This window comes from Panthera uncia, chromosome E3, assembly GCF_023721935.1.
Source record: "Panthera uncia isolate 11264 chromosome E3, Puncia_PCG_1.0, whole genome shotgun sequence".
Lineage (NCBI taxonomy): Eukaryota > Metazoa > Chordata > Mammalia > Carnivora > Felidae > Panthera > Panthera uncia.
Window position 1 is genome coordinate 24,724,239 of NC_064815.1, and position 13,143 is coordinate 24,737,381.

At 48.6% G+C, this 13,143-nt stretch overlaps 1 protein-coding gene across 4 annotated transcripts in view; it reads right to left on the minus strand.

Annotated features, from left to right (window-relative positions):
• The window catches only part of LOC125928500 (nuclear envelope pore membrane protein POM 121C-like), a 51,217-nt gene that overhangs the window by 1,198 nt on the left and 36,876 nt on the right, over positions 1-13,143 (minus strand). For all 4 annotated transcript variants that reach the window (XM_049639202.1, XM_049639203.1, XM_049639204.1 and 1 more), the window contains 6 exons: positions 5,645-5,736; positions 4,930-5,003; positions 4,371-4,495; positions 4,150-4,252; positions 3,538-3,714; positions 1,067-2,683 (listed from right to left, as the gene is read on the minus strand). In XM_049639202.1, the coding sequence (XP_049495159.1) occupies positions 1,067-2,683; positions 3,538-3,714; positions 4,150-4,252; positions 4,371-4,495; positions 4,930-5,003; positions 5,645-5,736 (2,188 nt within the window). The remainder of the gene's footprint in view (positions 1-1,066; positions 2,684-3,537; positions 3,715-4,149; positions 4,253-4,370; positions 4,496-4,929; positions 5,004-5,644; positions 5,737-13,143) is intronic.

Genomic DNA, 13,143 nt, shown 5'->3' on the forward strand with positions numbered 1-13,143 from the left:
CCACCCCCCTCGCCTCCACCTGGACCAGGTTACTTCCCTCTGTCATGACTGAGTTCTGCCTCTGCCGCCTGTTTGTCCCTTGGCATCAGAAACTGGAACCTTCCAAACACCCCACCAGTGTGGGTCCTCTTGCCTTCTCGTGGCCACGTTCAAAGTCCAGTCCTGCCGCCGCCTCCCCCCACAGGCCTCAGGGAGTGCTGGCCGCCTCGCTCCCAGTCCTGACCTCGCACCCCACTCCCACCCCGTCACCCCTCACCGCTGCCCGGGACTGCCCAGCACCCAGATGGCCACCGTGAGCACTTCAAGTATCGCCCCCACCTTGCCGAGCCCTGCCCCTCTCGCGGCACCAGCTGGGGCTGTGACAGGCGCGCCTGCACCCGTTCTCCACCTCAGTCTGGATGTCGCTGATTAACAACGTGTGACGGCACGGGCCGGCCTCGCTTTAAATTCATAACCGCGATTCTCCAACATTCTCGTTACATTCCTTTTCCCACTCTCCAAACGACCATTTCAAGACGCCCTCCTCTGTACACGGACCTTCCCCAAGACCTCTCCCGTTTCCTGAAGAAAGCACGCTATCAGGATCAGAGCTCCTTGGGAGTCTCTTTCCACGTGGCACATCAGATCACTTCATTCTTCTGCTTGAAATTCTACCAGGATTTCCCTCAATGCTTAAATCCAAACTTAACCCTGGCCACGTGTGACCGTCAACTCTGCCTCCCCCCATCATCCTGGAGCACTTCTGTTCTTCGATCCTCTAGCTACACCTCACTTTTCGCTGTTTGTGACCAGAGCTTGCTTCCACCCCTGGGCCTCTGCCAGCTCTCCTGCGCCCGAAGAGTGTGCTCTGGCTCACACCTACCCACCCACGCTCCCGACCCCTGCATCACAGACGGGGAGTCTCGGCTCAAACTGCCTCAGCAAGGCCCACCTCCTCGACCACCAGACCGTCTTCCCCCAGGACGCACAGCTCCCTGACCCCGTATCTAACGTCAGTCACCGCCACACCGTAAAGCCGGCCGGGGCCAGCCCTCAGAGCAGCACCCGAGTCCGTTCCTCATCTTACCTCCGAACACGGGCTTGCTCTCGGGCGCGCTCGCCACACTGAAGGCAAAGGGTGTGCTCTGGCTGGGTGCGCCCAACGTGCTCTGACTCAAGCCGCCTCCGAAAGGGGTCGTGCCGCCAGCGGTCCCGCTCTGTCCCGTGCCGAAGCTGAACGCTCCAGAGGCAGAGCTGGTGCCGGGGGTGGCCGCGTTGATCCCAAAGCCCCCGCCGCCGGCCGGGCCGGCCGAGCCCCCGAACGTGAAAGGCGCCAGCGTCGTGCTGCCGAACACGGAGCTACCGGTCCCGCCGCTGGTGGTCTGGGGCGTAGCTCCGAAGCCGGAGGCGGCGGCCGCCCCAAAGGAGAACACGGACGTGCCGCTGCCGAAGGCCGGCTGGGTGCTGGCGGGGGCGCCGAAGGCGGACGCCGCGGGCTTCAAACCGCCGAAGCCGGACTGCGTGGCGCCGCCGAAGGCGGGCTGGGCCGGGCCGGGCGCTGGGGTCGCAGCCGGGGCCGTGGCCGCGGAGTTCCCGAAAGCGAAAGAGCTGCCGAAGCTCGGGGCGAGGGCCGGTTTGGCGGCGCCCTGCTGCTGCCCGTCGGCGGCCCCGAACGTGGGCTGGGGGTTGGCTCCCGGGTACGAAGAGAGGGGGGGCTTGGTGCTCGAGCCGAAGGGAATGTGGAACGCCGGGGTGGCGGCGCTCGTGAAGGTCGGCGCCGGCTGGCTGCTGGTGACCGGGGCGGGGGTGCTGAGGCCGCCGCCGCCGAAACCGACGAAGCCGGTGGTGCCGCCGCCGCTGGCGGTCGTCGGCGCAGCCCCGGGGAGGGACTGGACAAAGGTCGTGACCGTCGTCGAGGCGGGCGCGGCAGGAGGCTTGCCGAACTGGAATATGGAGCCCACGGCCGGGGTGAAGCTGGCACCGGAGGCAGGGGGAGCCCCGAAGAGGAAAGGCTGGGCAGCAGAAGTGGTGGTGCTGGTCACGCTGCTCACACCAAAGCTGAACGTGGGCTTCGAAGCAGAGTCTGTGGACGTGCTGGCTGTACTCGTGGGAGCCACGGCTGAGGTGGCACCGGCCTGGCCGGTGAAAAGAGGAGTGCTCGTGGCAGTGGCTGGAACGGCCGTCTGACTGAAGAAGGGGACCGACGAGGGCACAGACGTAGGGGGCCCGATGCTGCCGAAGATCGGCTCGAAAGTGAGCTTGGGGCTGCTGGCAGGCGCAGGGAGGGCGGAGCCGGAAGGGGTCACGGTGGTGACCTTGGGTGGGCTGGATGGCAAAGGGCCCTCATTCTCGCTTTTTGGTGGGGCCAGAAAGATGGGCTTGAACATGGGAGATGCCGAGGACACGGCAGGGGCCGCGGAGGTAGGGGGGTCGGCAGGTGGGGTGCTCAGCATTCCCAAAAGAAGACTTTGCTTTGGGGTGGGAGACGGGGCAGATGTCTCAGCCTGAGGAGCGGGAGGAGACTTGGTGGGGTCAGTGGCTGGGATCGGGGAAGCAGCAGGGGTCAGCCCTAAGAAAGCGGCTGTGGATTTGGAGTCCGAGGAGGTGCCCGGAAGGGGTCCCGACTGTGAAGACCCAAGAGGGGCCGGAAGGCTGGGTGTCTTCGGAGGTGTGTGGGCCCCAGTGGTTGCCACTCCAGCAGATTCTGGAAGAACAGAGGGAGTAAATTCTGAATACCTCAAACGTGATGGCATTCAACGCTTCTCTCCCTAGCACCGTGCTGGGGATTCAGAGTCCGTCAACAAATTGTGACGACATCCACACCACAGACCGTTAAAGTATCCACCCCTTAAAATCAAGGAAACATTCATTATTTCCACCCTTCCCCGATCGTAAGATATGAGGGGATACGATGTGGCCTCACTGGGGAGTAATGTGTAGAAACTAAGGAAAACCCAATCACCCAAACTCCAGTCCCGTTAATTTCCCAGATGCACCTTACTTACTACTCACCCAACAAAGACTGCCTCTGTTTGCCTACTGTGCTGAGTGCAGGGCACATAACCACGAATGGAAGAGTCTCTGCCCTTGAGCCCTGGGACGGGCTGATGCCGGACAGACTACTCTATGTTAAAGGGCAACAAGAGGAGTGTGGGCACATGCAGTACCATGAAGGACGCTTGGAAACCTAGAGGGAAAAATGACGTCCTCTTGTGCCTGTGGTCACGTGACAAGACTTGGTAACCATGGGATCACATTTACATCTCAGAGCCACCTCAAAGGTAAACGTGTGCATTTTACAGAGGACAACAGCAAGGCTCTGAGTGGCTCTGGCCTCCAGAGCCTCCGAATGCTAAGACTAAGCCGCGCACCCCCTTCCCTAGAACCTCCTGATGAGAGAATTCTGAAGCTCGGAAGCGTGCGCCAGCTCAGGACTGCTGAGCCACAGCAAGTTCAAGCTCCCGAAGACCTTCACGGACCGGCAGGCATGACGCCTTTACTCCACGTGACCCATGGACGGATGCCATTCGACGCCGCAGATGGAGCTCGCCCACTCACCCAAGGAAGGGGGTGGGCCTGCAGAACTCTGCTTCTTCTTCAAGCTCTCCAGCAGCGGGTTGGGGCTTGGGGCTGGGAGGGCAGCTGGGGAGGCGGCAGTCCCAGTAGTTGGCAGGGTAAATGTCAAAGAAGGTTGAGTAGTAGGGGGCTTCTCGGTGCCAGAGTTAGAAGCCGTATCTAAGGAGAAAGAAAGGTGCTGGGAGATTCTTTCCAGGGGCACATCACGTAGCACGAGATGCTCACGGACTCGGTATCTGCTTATTTAGAAATGCTTCCCCTGGGGCACCTGGGTGGCCCTGGGTGAGCGACTGACTTCGGCTCAGGTCATGATTCACGGTTTGTGAGTTCAAGCCCTGAACGGTCAGTATGGAGCCTGCCTGGGATTCTCTCTCTCTCCTCTCGCTCTCTGCCCTCCCCCATTTGGCATTCTCTAAATAAGTAAACTTAAAAAAAAAAAAAAAAAAGCAAGAAAGAAATGCTTCTCCTTGATTCCAATGCTCATTGTTCTCCAGATTCCACTGAGGCCCCAAAAGGATTTGTCAGATGAGAAAGATCCAAATAAAACCAGAGGAAACTCCTCTTTGCAGCGTGAAGCTGGTCAGTCTTCCTTACCAGTCCCATCCTCCAAGGCCTTGTTAAACCACCGCAGCGAAGCTCTTTTTTCCAAATCTAGATCTTCGGCAGTGATGGAGTAGCCAAGCTGGGGAGGTGGGGGCTGCCAGAGAGAAAGACAAGAGGCCCATCAGGGAAGCTGGAAGAAACCTGTATTGAGCTACCCTGGAACTTGGGGATGCCGAGCTGGGGTGGGCGGGTGTGGACAGACAAAGCCATACCAGGGTCAGCCGAGCCCCTCGCCGGGAGGGTAGGAGCTGAATCTTTCGCTTCCGCTGCCCAGAGCTGCCAGGTGTGGGAGGGGAGCTCCACGAGTTCTGCGCCTTCCATGTGGTTGTATCTGCAGCTAAAGAAACAACATGGACTTGTCTTCTTCCTCCTCTTCCAGAAATGGCCAAGTTTGTCTACACTTGGTTTTTAACACTGACTTCTCACTGGTTATGTCTGAAAGATTTGGTCTTCCGTGGATGGGGTCTCGGAGAGTTTGCAAGACGGTTTCTGCCAGGAGGGTATCAAGATAACTGCTCCAAACACAGGCATACAAGTGCTTACTGACAGGAGTCACCCAGGCTGCTCAGAGGCCCCCGCCAGCGCTCATCGCCAGCCCACAGATCCACCGGCCGGTGCCGTAGCTGCCTGTGCCACAGACCACAGACCTCTGCACCTACCAGGCCCTGCACACAGCGAGGCTCAGCGCATGCTTCCGGATGAGCAGGGGTCTCACATGCTCCATAAACACTCCCACCACCAGAAGCCACTCCTGCGCGCTTCACAACCTACCCTTTTCTCCCTGGGCCTCCTTGTCTGTTGCCAAAGGAGTTGAAGAACTGGAGCGGTGAGAAAGCTCGTCCTCTCTGAGGGCAGAAGAGGCAGAAGCCCATTTAGAAAGACTTCCTGATACAGAGTATCGGGGAACCACTTACAGCCTCGTAACTACCAACCCGGCCAAAGTCTAGAACAACTGTGATTTAAGATCACAGGCCAGGACAAAAAATAAGAGAAATCAAAAGGAAATTCCTACAAAACGAAGGGAGAAGTTCATGGCAGCCACGGAGAAACCTCTGTCTCACAACCAGCACGAAACGAGAACCTTCACAACCTTACTTACACCTCGCCCAGTTCCCGCGAGCTGTAGCCACAGAGGTGACCCCTAAGAGCAGCAGTCTAGTCGCCTGTCGGTGCCTGGAGATCAGCTGGGGTCCAGAACATGAACTCTCCTGCCCCTGCCATGATTCTCTGTGCCCCCTCTACCCTGTGGCCTTTGCGTTCACACCCCAGTCGCTTGTGCTGCAGGATGAGGAAGAGAGCCAGAGCCTCCAGGGTCAGCACAGAAGACATTTAAGAGACGAGAGCAGTTTGGGCAGGTACTTCACTGTCCTTCTGGATGGCAATCTTGGGTCCTCCGGATCGGAGCCGCAGGAGGCCTAAGAGCCAAGTACGTGTGCTTCCTTTCCTGCCCTCTCATTAGTCTGCAGTGCAAACAAGGACCCGTTACCTTATTTTCTTTGCTGGCCTCTCTGGTGTCTGCGAGCGGGATGAGGCTGGGCTGGAGAACGGTGACAAGCTGGGCCCGCTTCTCTTCCAAAGCTAAAAGGCAAAAAGCAGTGACATGATTACCCTACTGGACAGCGTGACATCCGCCTTCAATACAACTTTGTATTCTGTTCATCGCCACACACAGGGTCTCCTCCTCAGTGACAAACATCTTTTGTGGAGCACCTGGCTGACGTGGTGGAGCAAGAGACTCAATCTCCGTGTTGTGGGTTCGAGCCCCACGTTGGGTGTAGAGATTACTTAAAAATACCATCTTTTAAAACAAAAAAGGAGCACCTGGATGGCTCAGTCGGTTAAGCATCTGACTCGATTTTGGTTCAGGTCATGATCTCACAGTTCGTGGGTTCAAACCCCACACTGGGCTCCTTGCTGGCAGCGTGGAGCTTACTTGGGATTCTCTCTCTCTCCCGTTCCCTTTGCCCCTCCCTGGTGCATGAGCTTCCTCTCAAAAATAAATTTAGAAAAATAAAAATAAAGAAAAACATTTCTCTGTGAAGGAAGGCCCCTGAAGGAAAGTCAGTTGCCAGTATTAACTACGGAGAAAAAATCTGAACAAGTAAGGAAACGCTAACTAATAAAGTACAAGGAACAATGTACTTTTGCATATATTAAAAAGTAGAAGGTTACATTCAGTCATGGTTTAGAGCCTATGATGCATCCAGCTTTACTTTATGTTGTCTGCAGAAATTATACAATTAAGAAGCTTTCCCAATCCCCCTCCCCGCCTCAAAAAACCTATTACGGCAAAGGTAAGCCAGTGAACTAATAGTCTTGCTTTTATTAGTTTTGTTTTACTTCAACTTTATTTTTTTTAGGTATATTTTTTTTTTTAATTTTTTTTTTTTTCAACGTTTTTTATTTATTTTGGGGACAGAGAGAGACAGAGCATGAACGGGGGAGGGGCAGAGAGAGAGGGAGACACAGAATCGGAAACAGGCTCCAGGCTCCGAGCCATCAGCCCAGAGCCTGACGCGGGGCTCGAACTCACAGACCGCGAGATCGTGACCTGGCTGAAGTCGGACGCTTAACCGACTGCGCCACCCAGGCGCCCCAAGGTATATTTTGAGAGAGAGCAAGTGGAGAGGGGCAGAGAGAGGGAGAAAGAATCCCAAGCAGGCTCTGCGCTGCCAGCACAGAGCCTGATGTGGGGCTAGAACTCACAAACTATGAGATCATGACGTGAGCCAAAGTCGGATGCTTAACCGACCGAGCCACCCAGGCGCCCCCTGCTTCAACTTTATTTTTTTAAGGTGTCCTATCATGACATTTATGACTTATGCAGTATCTATGGTATTTGCTGTTACATGATTATTATCCAGACACCTGTCTGTTCCAACAAACAGGCAATCGGTTCCTTGGCGGCGAAGGTCTGTTCTCACCTCCCCTCATGCAAAGCAGCCTCGATAACGGACAAAGAGCAAGCACGGTGAAGTTTCGTGAAGTCTTTAGCTTAATTACAAAAATACTAATAACTTCTCACTGCAGACATTCTTCCAGAAGTTTCTTACTCAGTAACAGTTATATAAGCACAAACAAGCAGACAACAATCTTTAATAAAAGTCTGAAGAGGTAAAGAAGAATTTAAACTCGGAGGCAGGTGGCGAAAGTGGTGAAACAGGACAGCTCCACGAGACCAGTATCAGGACACCCAAGGCTGAGAACGGGTGTGAGAGGAATGCTGGGGCACTCAGGGAAAGAAACACAAAACAAAAACTAAACGCTTGGACCTCACATCTTACATTTTTAATAAAGTACCAAAGATGATTCCAATGTTTAGCCAGGGTTAAGGATGACCTGGTTCAACACTTAAGGGGAAATACTGTATCCCCACTATGTCTGTCACAGGTGACACACACACACACAATCCAGATGTGACCAAGGTTTACATGTAAGAAGTGTCACAAAAGGACTAAAACAGATTAGCTGTTCCATACTATGGGACAGGGAGAAGTCTGTGCCAGAGACAGAAGACAGAAAACTGACAGACTGTCACATAAAATCGCTACGTAAAGAACCTCTCTGTGCAAAAGTATCACCGCGCAGCAGGGAGACTCTAGGTGCCATCTGTATTTTCCACCATGCTCACATTTCCATAAAATCGAAATAAAATCTATGTAGGCTGGAAATAAACACACCCCGAAACAAACAAAAACTATAAACAAAATTAAAAGGCAAATATTTTCAGGAAGAGTTATTATCCTTAACATGAAAAATGCAAGTCCTGCAACTCCACAAAAATATAATGAACGTACCAAATGAAAAACAGGCAAAAGATGTAACAAGGACAGTCATTTAAAAAAATAGTCAATCTACACTTCTAACAGTCAATTTAGTTTTGCGCTATAACTCAACTTTGATTTGCAGAGTCCCCACTTCTCAGAGGCTCTAGACCTTTCTACTTTACAAAGAATGCCAAGATGAGCAAGATGGTTCCATCAAGAAATTTACGGTGTGAAAAAGAGGAAAGAACACAAATCGACTGTAACAGCCAAAAGATAAGACAGCCTTTCATGACTTAACAGAAAGCACCTGAAGAGTGCCTGCAGTGGGATGGACGTGTTATTCCAGAGGGAGACCAGAACAAAGCAAGGGAAGGCAGCAGGTAGAAGTGCTCTTGGTAGACAATAAATGTCACGGTCTGGCTGCAACGTAGAACATAGTTAAGGGGCACAAGGAAGAGAGGCAGGTTAGGCCTGGAAGCACTGACGGCAAGGGTAAATACATACGCCTACTCTGGAAAATGAGAAATCTGGTAAGACACAGGGAGATATCAACGCCGCGCACAAAAGGTCAGAGGACAGTTTACTTTTTCTATAACTGGTACCAGTGTAACATCTGTGATGATTTTGTATCAGTGCTAGGACTTCCAGTGTAGACGGTTGTAGATGTGGATATTTACTAGTGTTCCCCTGGAAAAATGTAGTTAAATTAAATACCTCTACTACCACCTGCACCAAATGTAAGGACTGACACTGAAATTGATTACTGGAGATGATCACTACCTCAGTACATTTTTTTCCAAAGAAACATAAAGAACGTTCATATTGGGGCACCTGGGTGGTTCAGTCGGTTAAGCATCCAACTATGGCTCAGGTCATAATCTCCCAGTTTGCTTCAGATTCTGTGTCTCCCTCTCTCTCTGCCCCTCCCCAGCTCATGCTGTCTCTCTCTTTAAATATAAATAAGCAAATAAAGAACTTTCATATTACTTTATTTATTTAGAGAGACAGAGAGAGATGGAGAGAGATGGAGAGAGACAGAGAGAGACAGTGCATGCATGTGAGCAGGGGACAAGCAGAGAGGGGACCAGTAACTACTTAAAACAGAATACCAAACAGTTATTAGTGTCAAGGAGTGTATTTCCTGCAACAGGTCAAAGGCTCCACCACAAATGAGGCTGCTTAAAATCTGACCCACTTCCAGGCAAAGGCTGACCGTGTTGTTCTACACTAACACTCCCGCCAGAGACAAGAAGCAAATGCTGAAGGTCTGAGCTACGTGTGTTTGAAGGTATGGCAGTACGGAAGAGCCAGCAGGGCAGTAGACATCGTGGAGCCAAGGGTTAGCCCCCATATTTAAGGCTACTTTTTCTCTCATGGCGAATGCCAATTCCAAAAGCAAAAGCTGTAGTTGAGAGGCACGGAAAAGCTTTTGGCAGTCTCATATGGCTGGAAAGACAAAAATGAATTCAGGGTCTTCCAAAGTAGGGGGTCCTTAATAAGACCTAAAGCTTTCTGGTTGGGATCCCAAAGGCTACATACGAGGAGATAGGGCAAATCAGAAATAAAGCAGCCCTCACGAGAACTGACAACCAACTCAAAACCATGTCAATTCTACCTGGACAGAAGTAACCTGCCACTATCCTAACTACTGCCCAAGTAAAGTAAAAAAGTAAAACCTCCCTGGAGGAAGACACCATCATTCAGAGCTTTAAGTCACCATTACTTTTTTTTTTTTTTTTTGTCTGACACAGAAATAAAGCAACAACAAAAATATATAAGAAAGTAATAGTTATCCAATACCCCAGAGGAAAAAATCAGACATCAACAACAGACCAGAAGACTCAAATGCTGGAATTATTGAATAAAACCTTAGAAGAATTGTTATACAAGAATTTAAATGACAATATGGAGAATCCTGGCACACCAGTAACAACTGTAAGAAAGAGAATCAAAACTACTTAAGACGGATGGCAGTGGATGACAGAAGGCTAAAGTAAATCAGTAAACTAGACGAAGGAAGACTAGAGGTGGAGACAAAATGACGGGAGACACAGACAGACGCGGACAAAAGGAAAAGGTCTACCATGTGCCCTAGAACACTGAGGGGGGGAGGAAATAGGGCAGAACAGTATCTGAAGAGATAATACTAGGTTGAGAGTTTTTCAAAACATATCGAGCCACAAGACAAACTCCGAGGAATATAAACTAAACGAGCACTTCATAAAATTTCTTTTTAAGTGAAGTTGGAACACTTACCAAAACTAAACATGTACTCAGGCACAGAGCAAATCTCAAAACAAGAACGGACAGAGGAGTATATCCTGTGAGCTAATAGAATTTAGCTAAAAACCAGTAACAAAGAGGACAAGGAATTAATGGTTTTGAAATTAAGCAATGAATTTCTAAGTAACCCATGAATCGAAGAATGAATATGAAAAATTCTTCTATTACAAAGCTGTGGAAATGCAGCTACGGTTAAGTTTGCAGGAACTGTGTAACCTTAAATACATATATTAGAAAAGGGAAAACAATGGAAAAACCCCAGTGATCTAAGAATCCGGATTAAAAAGCCAGAAAGAAATCCCAACAAATCAAACATGAAAAAAGAAAAAAAAAGGAAAAAGAAAAAAAAAGAAGTCATATCTATAAGGGCAGAAATTAAAGAAAAAGGAAAACATAAAATAGAGTGACTTCTAAAATTCATTGATACATAACCTTGAAAAAGGAACTTCCTTAATCCAATAAGGAGTATCTATCTACAAAATACCTGTATTAAACAGCACATGTAACAGGAAATGTGGAAAGCACTCCCTTTGAGATCAGGAAAGACAAGGATGTTTGCTATCACTTCTATTCAACGTTGTACTTCAGGTCTTAACCAAATGCACTAAGGCATAAGCAAACAACAGAAGGACTGCAAAGGGAGAAAAAAAGCTGTCATTATCGTAGGCAACGTGATGCACACACAAAAGTCCTAAAGAATATATAGATGCTTATGGGATTTAGCAAATTTCGTGAATACAATAATCAGTTGTATTTCTATACATCAGCAACAGATTTTAATACACCATTATAGTAGCATCAAAAACATATATCTAGGAATAAGTTTAATACGTAGAACAACTACATGGTGAAGTTAAAGATGTAAATGAAGGATATACCATGTTCATGGACTGGAAGATTCAACACTGTAAAAAGGTCATTTCTCTCCAAAATAACTGGCAGATTAAAGGCAATCTTAACATCTCAGCAAGTGGTCTTTATTTAGGTGGAAATCAACAAGCTAATTCTAAACTTACAGAAAAACGCAAAGGGTCAAGATCGAAGACAATTCTGAAGAGGAATGAAAGAAATGAGAAAGTTGGATGACTTATTCTACTACACACCAAAACTAAAAGACTGTGTGGCACAGCGTAGAAAAGAAGACAGGTACAGGGCAGAAAAACAGACCAACAGAACAGAATCTAGATATGGATCCACATATATCTATGGACACTTAAATCATAACAAAGGCAGTGCCACAGCGCAAGAGGGAAAGGGTGATCCATCCTTTCAATAAATGTTGCTAAGTCGAATGGATATTTATGTGGAAAGACACTAATTTTGATCCGTACCTCGCATCATATACAAAAATCAACTTCAGGTGGATTATAGATCCCAATGTGAGAAGAAAAATAATAACGCTTCTAGAAGGTAGCATAACACCACCATGACTTCAGGTAGACAAAAAGTTCCTAAACAGTGCACACAATACATTAACCATAAGAGTAAATCTGAAGAAACCCAAGTGGTGAGACACAGAATAGGACAGTGATTTGTTGCAATACATAGAATTCAGAGAGCTTGCATCTAGAATATATGAAGAATGTATATAAATCAGTAAAAAAAAGACAACTAGATAGAAGAAAGCCAAGAAACCTGAATAGGTACTTCATAAAAAAGGAAGTATGAATGGCCAATGAACAGTTCATACCTCTACTTCATTAGCAATCAGCAATTACAATTATAACCACAAATTACAATTAGGAAGTTACAACCACAATGAAATACTATTTCACACCCACTGGAATGGGTAATTAAAGACTGGTAACACCAAGTGTCAGTGAGGCTGTGTAACCACAGGAACAAAATCTCATACTGCACTGGTAAGGGTAGGAGTATCAACGGAAACAACGTCCTTCCTTCTTCCCTTCATCTATTTATTTATTTATATATATATTTTTAAAAGTTTATTGCCCAATGCAGGGCTTGAACTCATTAACTGTGAGATCATGATCTGAGCCAAAGTCAGTTTAACTGAGCCAGCCAGGCACCCTTGAAACAAAACTTAATTTTTATTTATTCATTTAAAAAATTTTTGTTTTAACATTTATTCATTTTTGAGAGAGAGAGAGAGAGAGAGAGAGAGAGAGGGAGGGAGGGAGAGAGACGGAGCTCAAGAGGGAGTGGGCAGAGAGGGAGGGAGACAGAATCCAAAGCAGGCTCCAGGCTCTGAGCTGTCAGCACAGAGCCCAATGCGGGGCTCTAACCCACGAACCGTGAGATCATGACCTGAGCCGAAGTCAGACACTTAACCGATTGAGCCACCCAGGCACCCTGAAACATAACTTTAAAACAGTTCAATACAATCTACTAAAACTGAGAATTACACATACTTTATATACGTGCACCAAAAGATTTAATATGCATAACAGCTCCAAACTGGAAACCCAATGTCCCAACAAGAGGAGGAAAAAATTGTGGCATATTCATATAACAAAAATGAACACAGCAAGAAAATGAAAGACTTGTTGCTACATGCAACAACATGGATGAATCTCGCAAAGAAAATGGTGAGTGAAAGAAGCCAAATACCAAAGAAAACATATTCTGGTCTCCATTTATATATCAGGTTTTAAAACAGGAAAAATTATATGGTGCTAATATTCAAGAAGGAAGGAATGAGTACGAGAGGGGCTTCTGGGCGTTGAAAATTTATTGGGGCACCTGGGTGGCTCAGGTGGTTAAGCGTCTGACTCTTGATCTCTGCTCAGGATATGATCTCACGGTTCTGGAGTTCGAGCCTGGCGTCAGGCTCTGCACTGATGGCAAAGAGCCTGCTTGGGATTCTGTCTCTCCCTCTCGCTGCCCCTCCCCAACTTGTGCTCTCGCTCTTTCAAAATAACAAAGTTAAAAAAATAAAAAGAAAATGACTTATTACTTGACCTGGGTGGTGGTT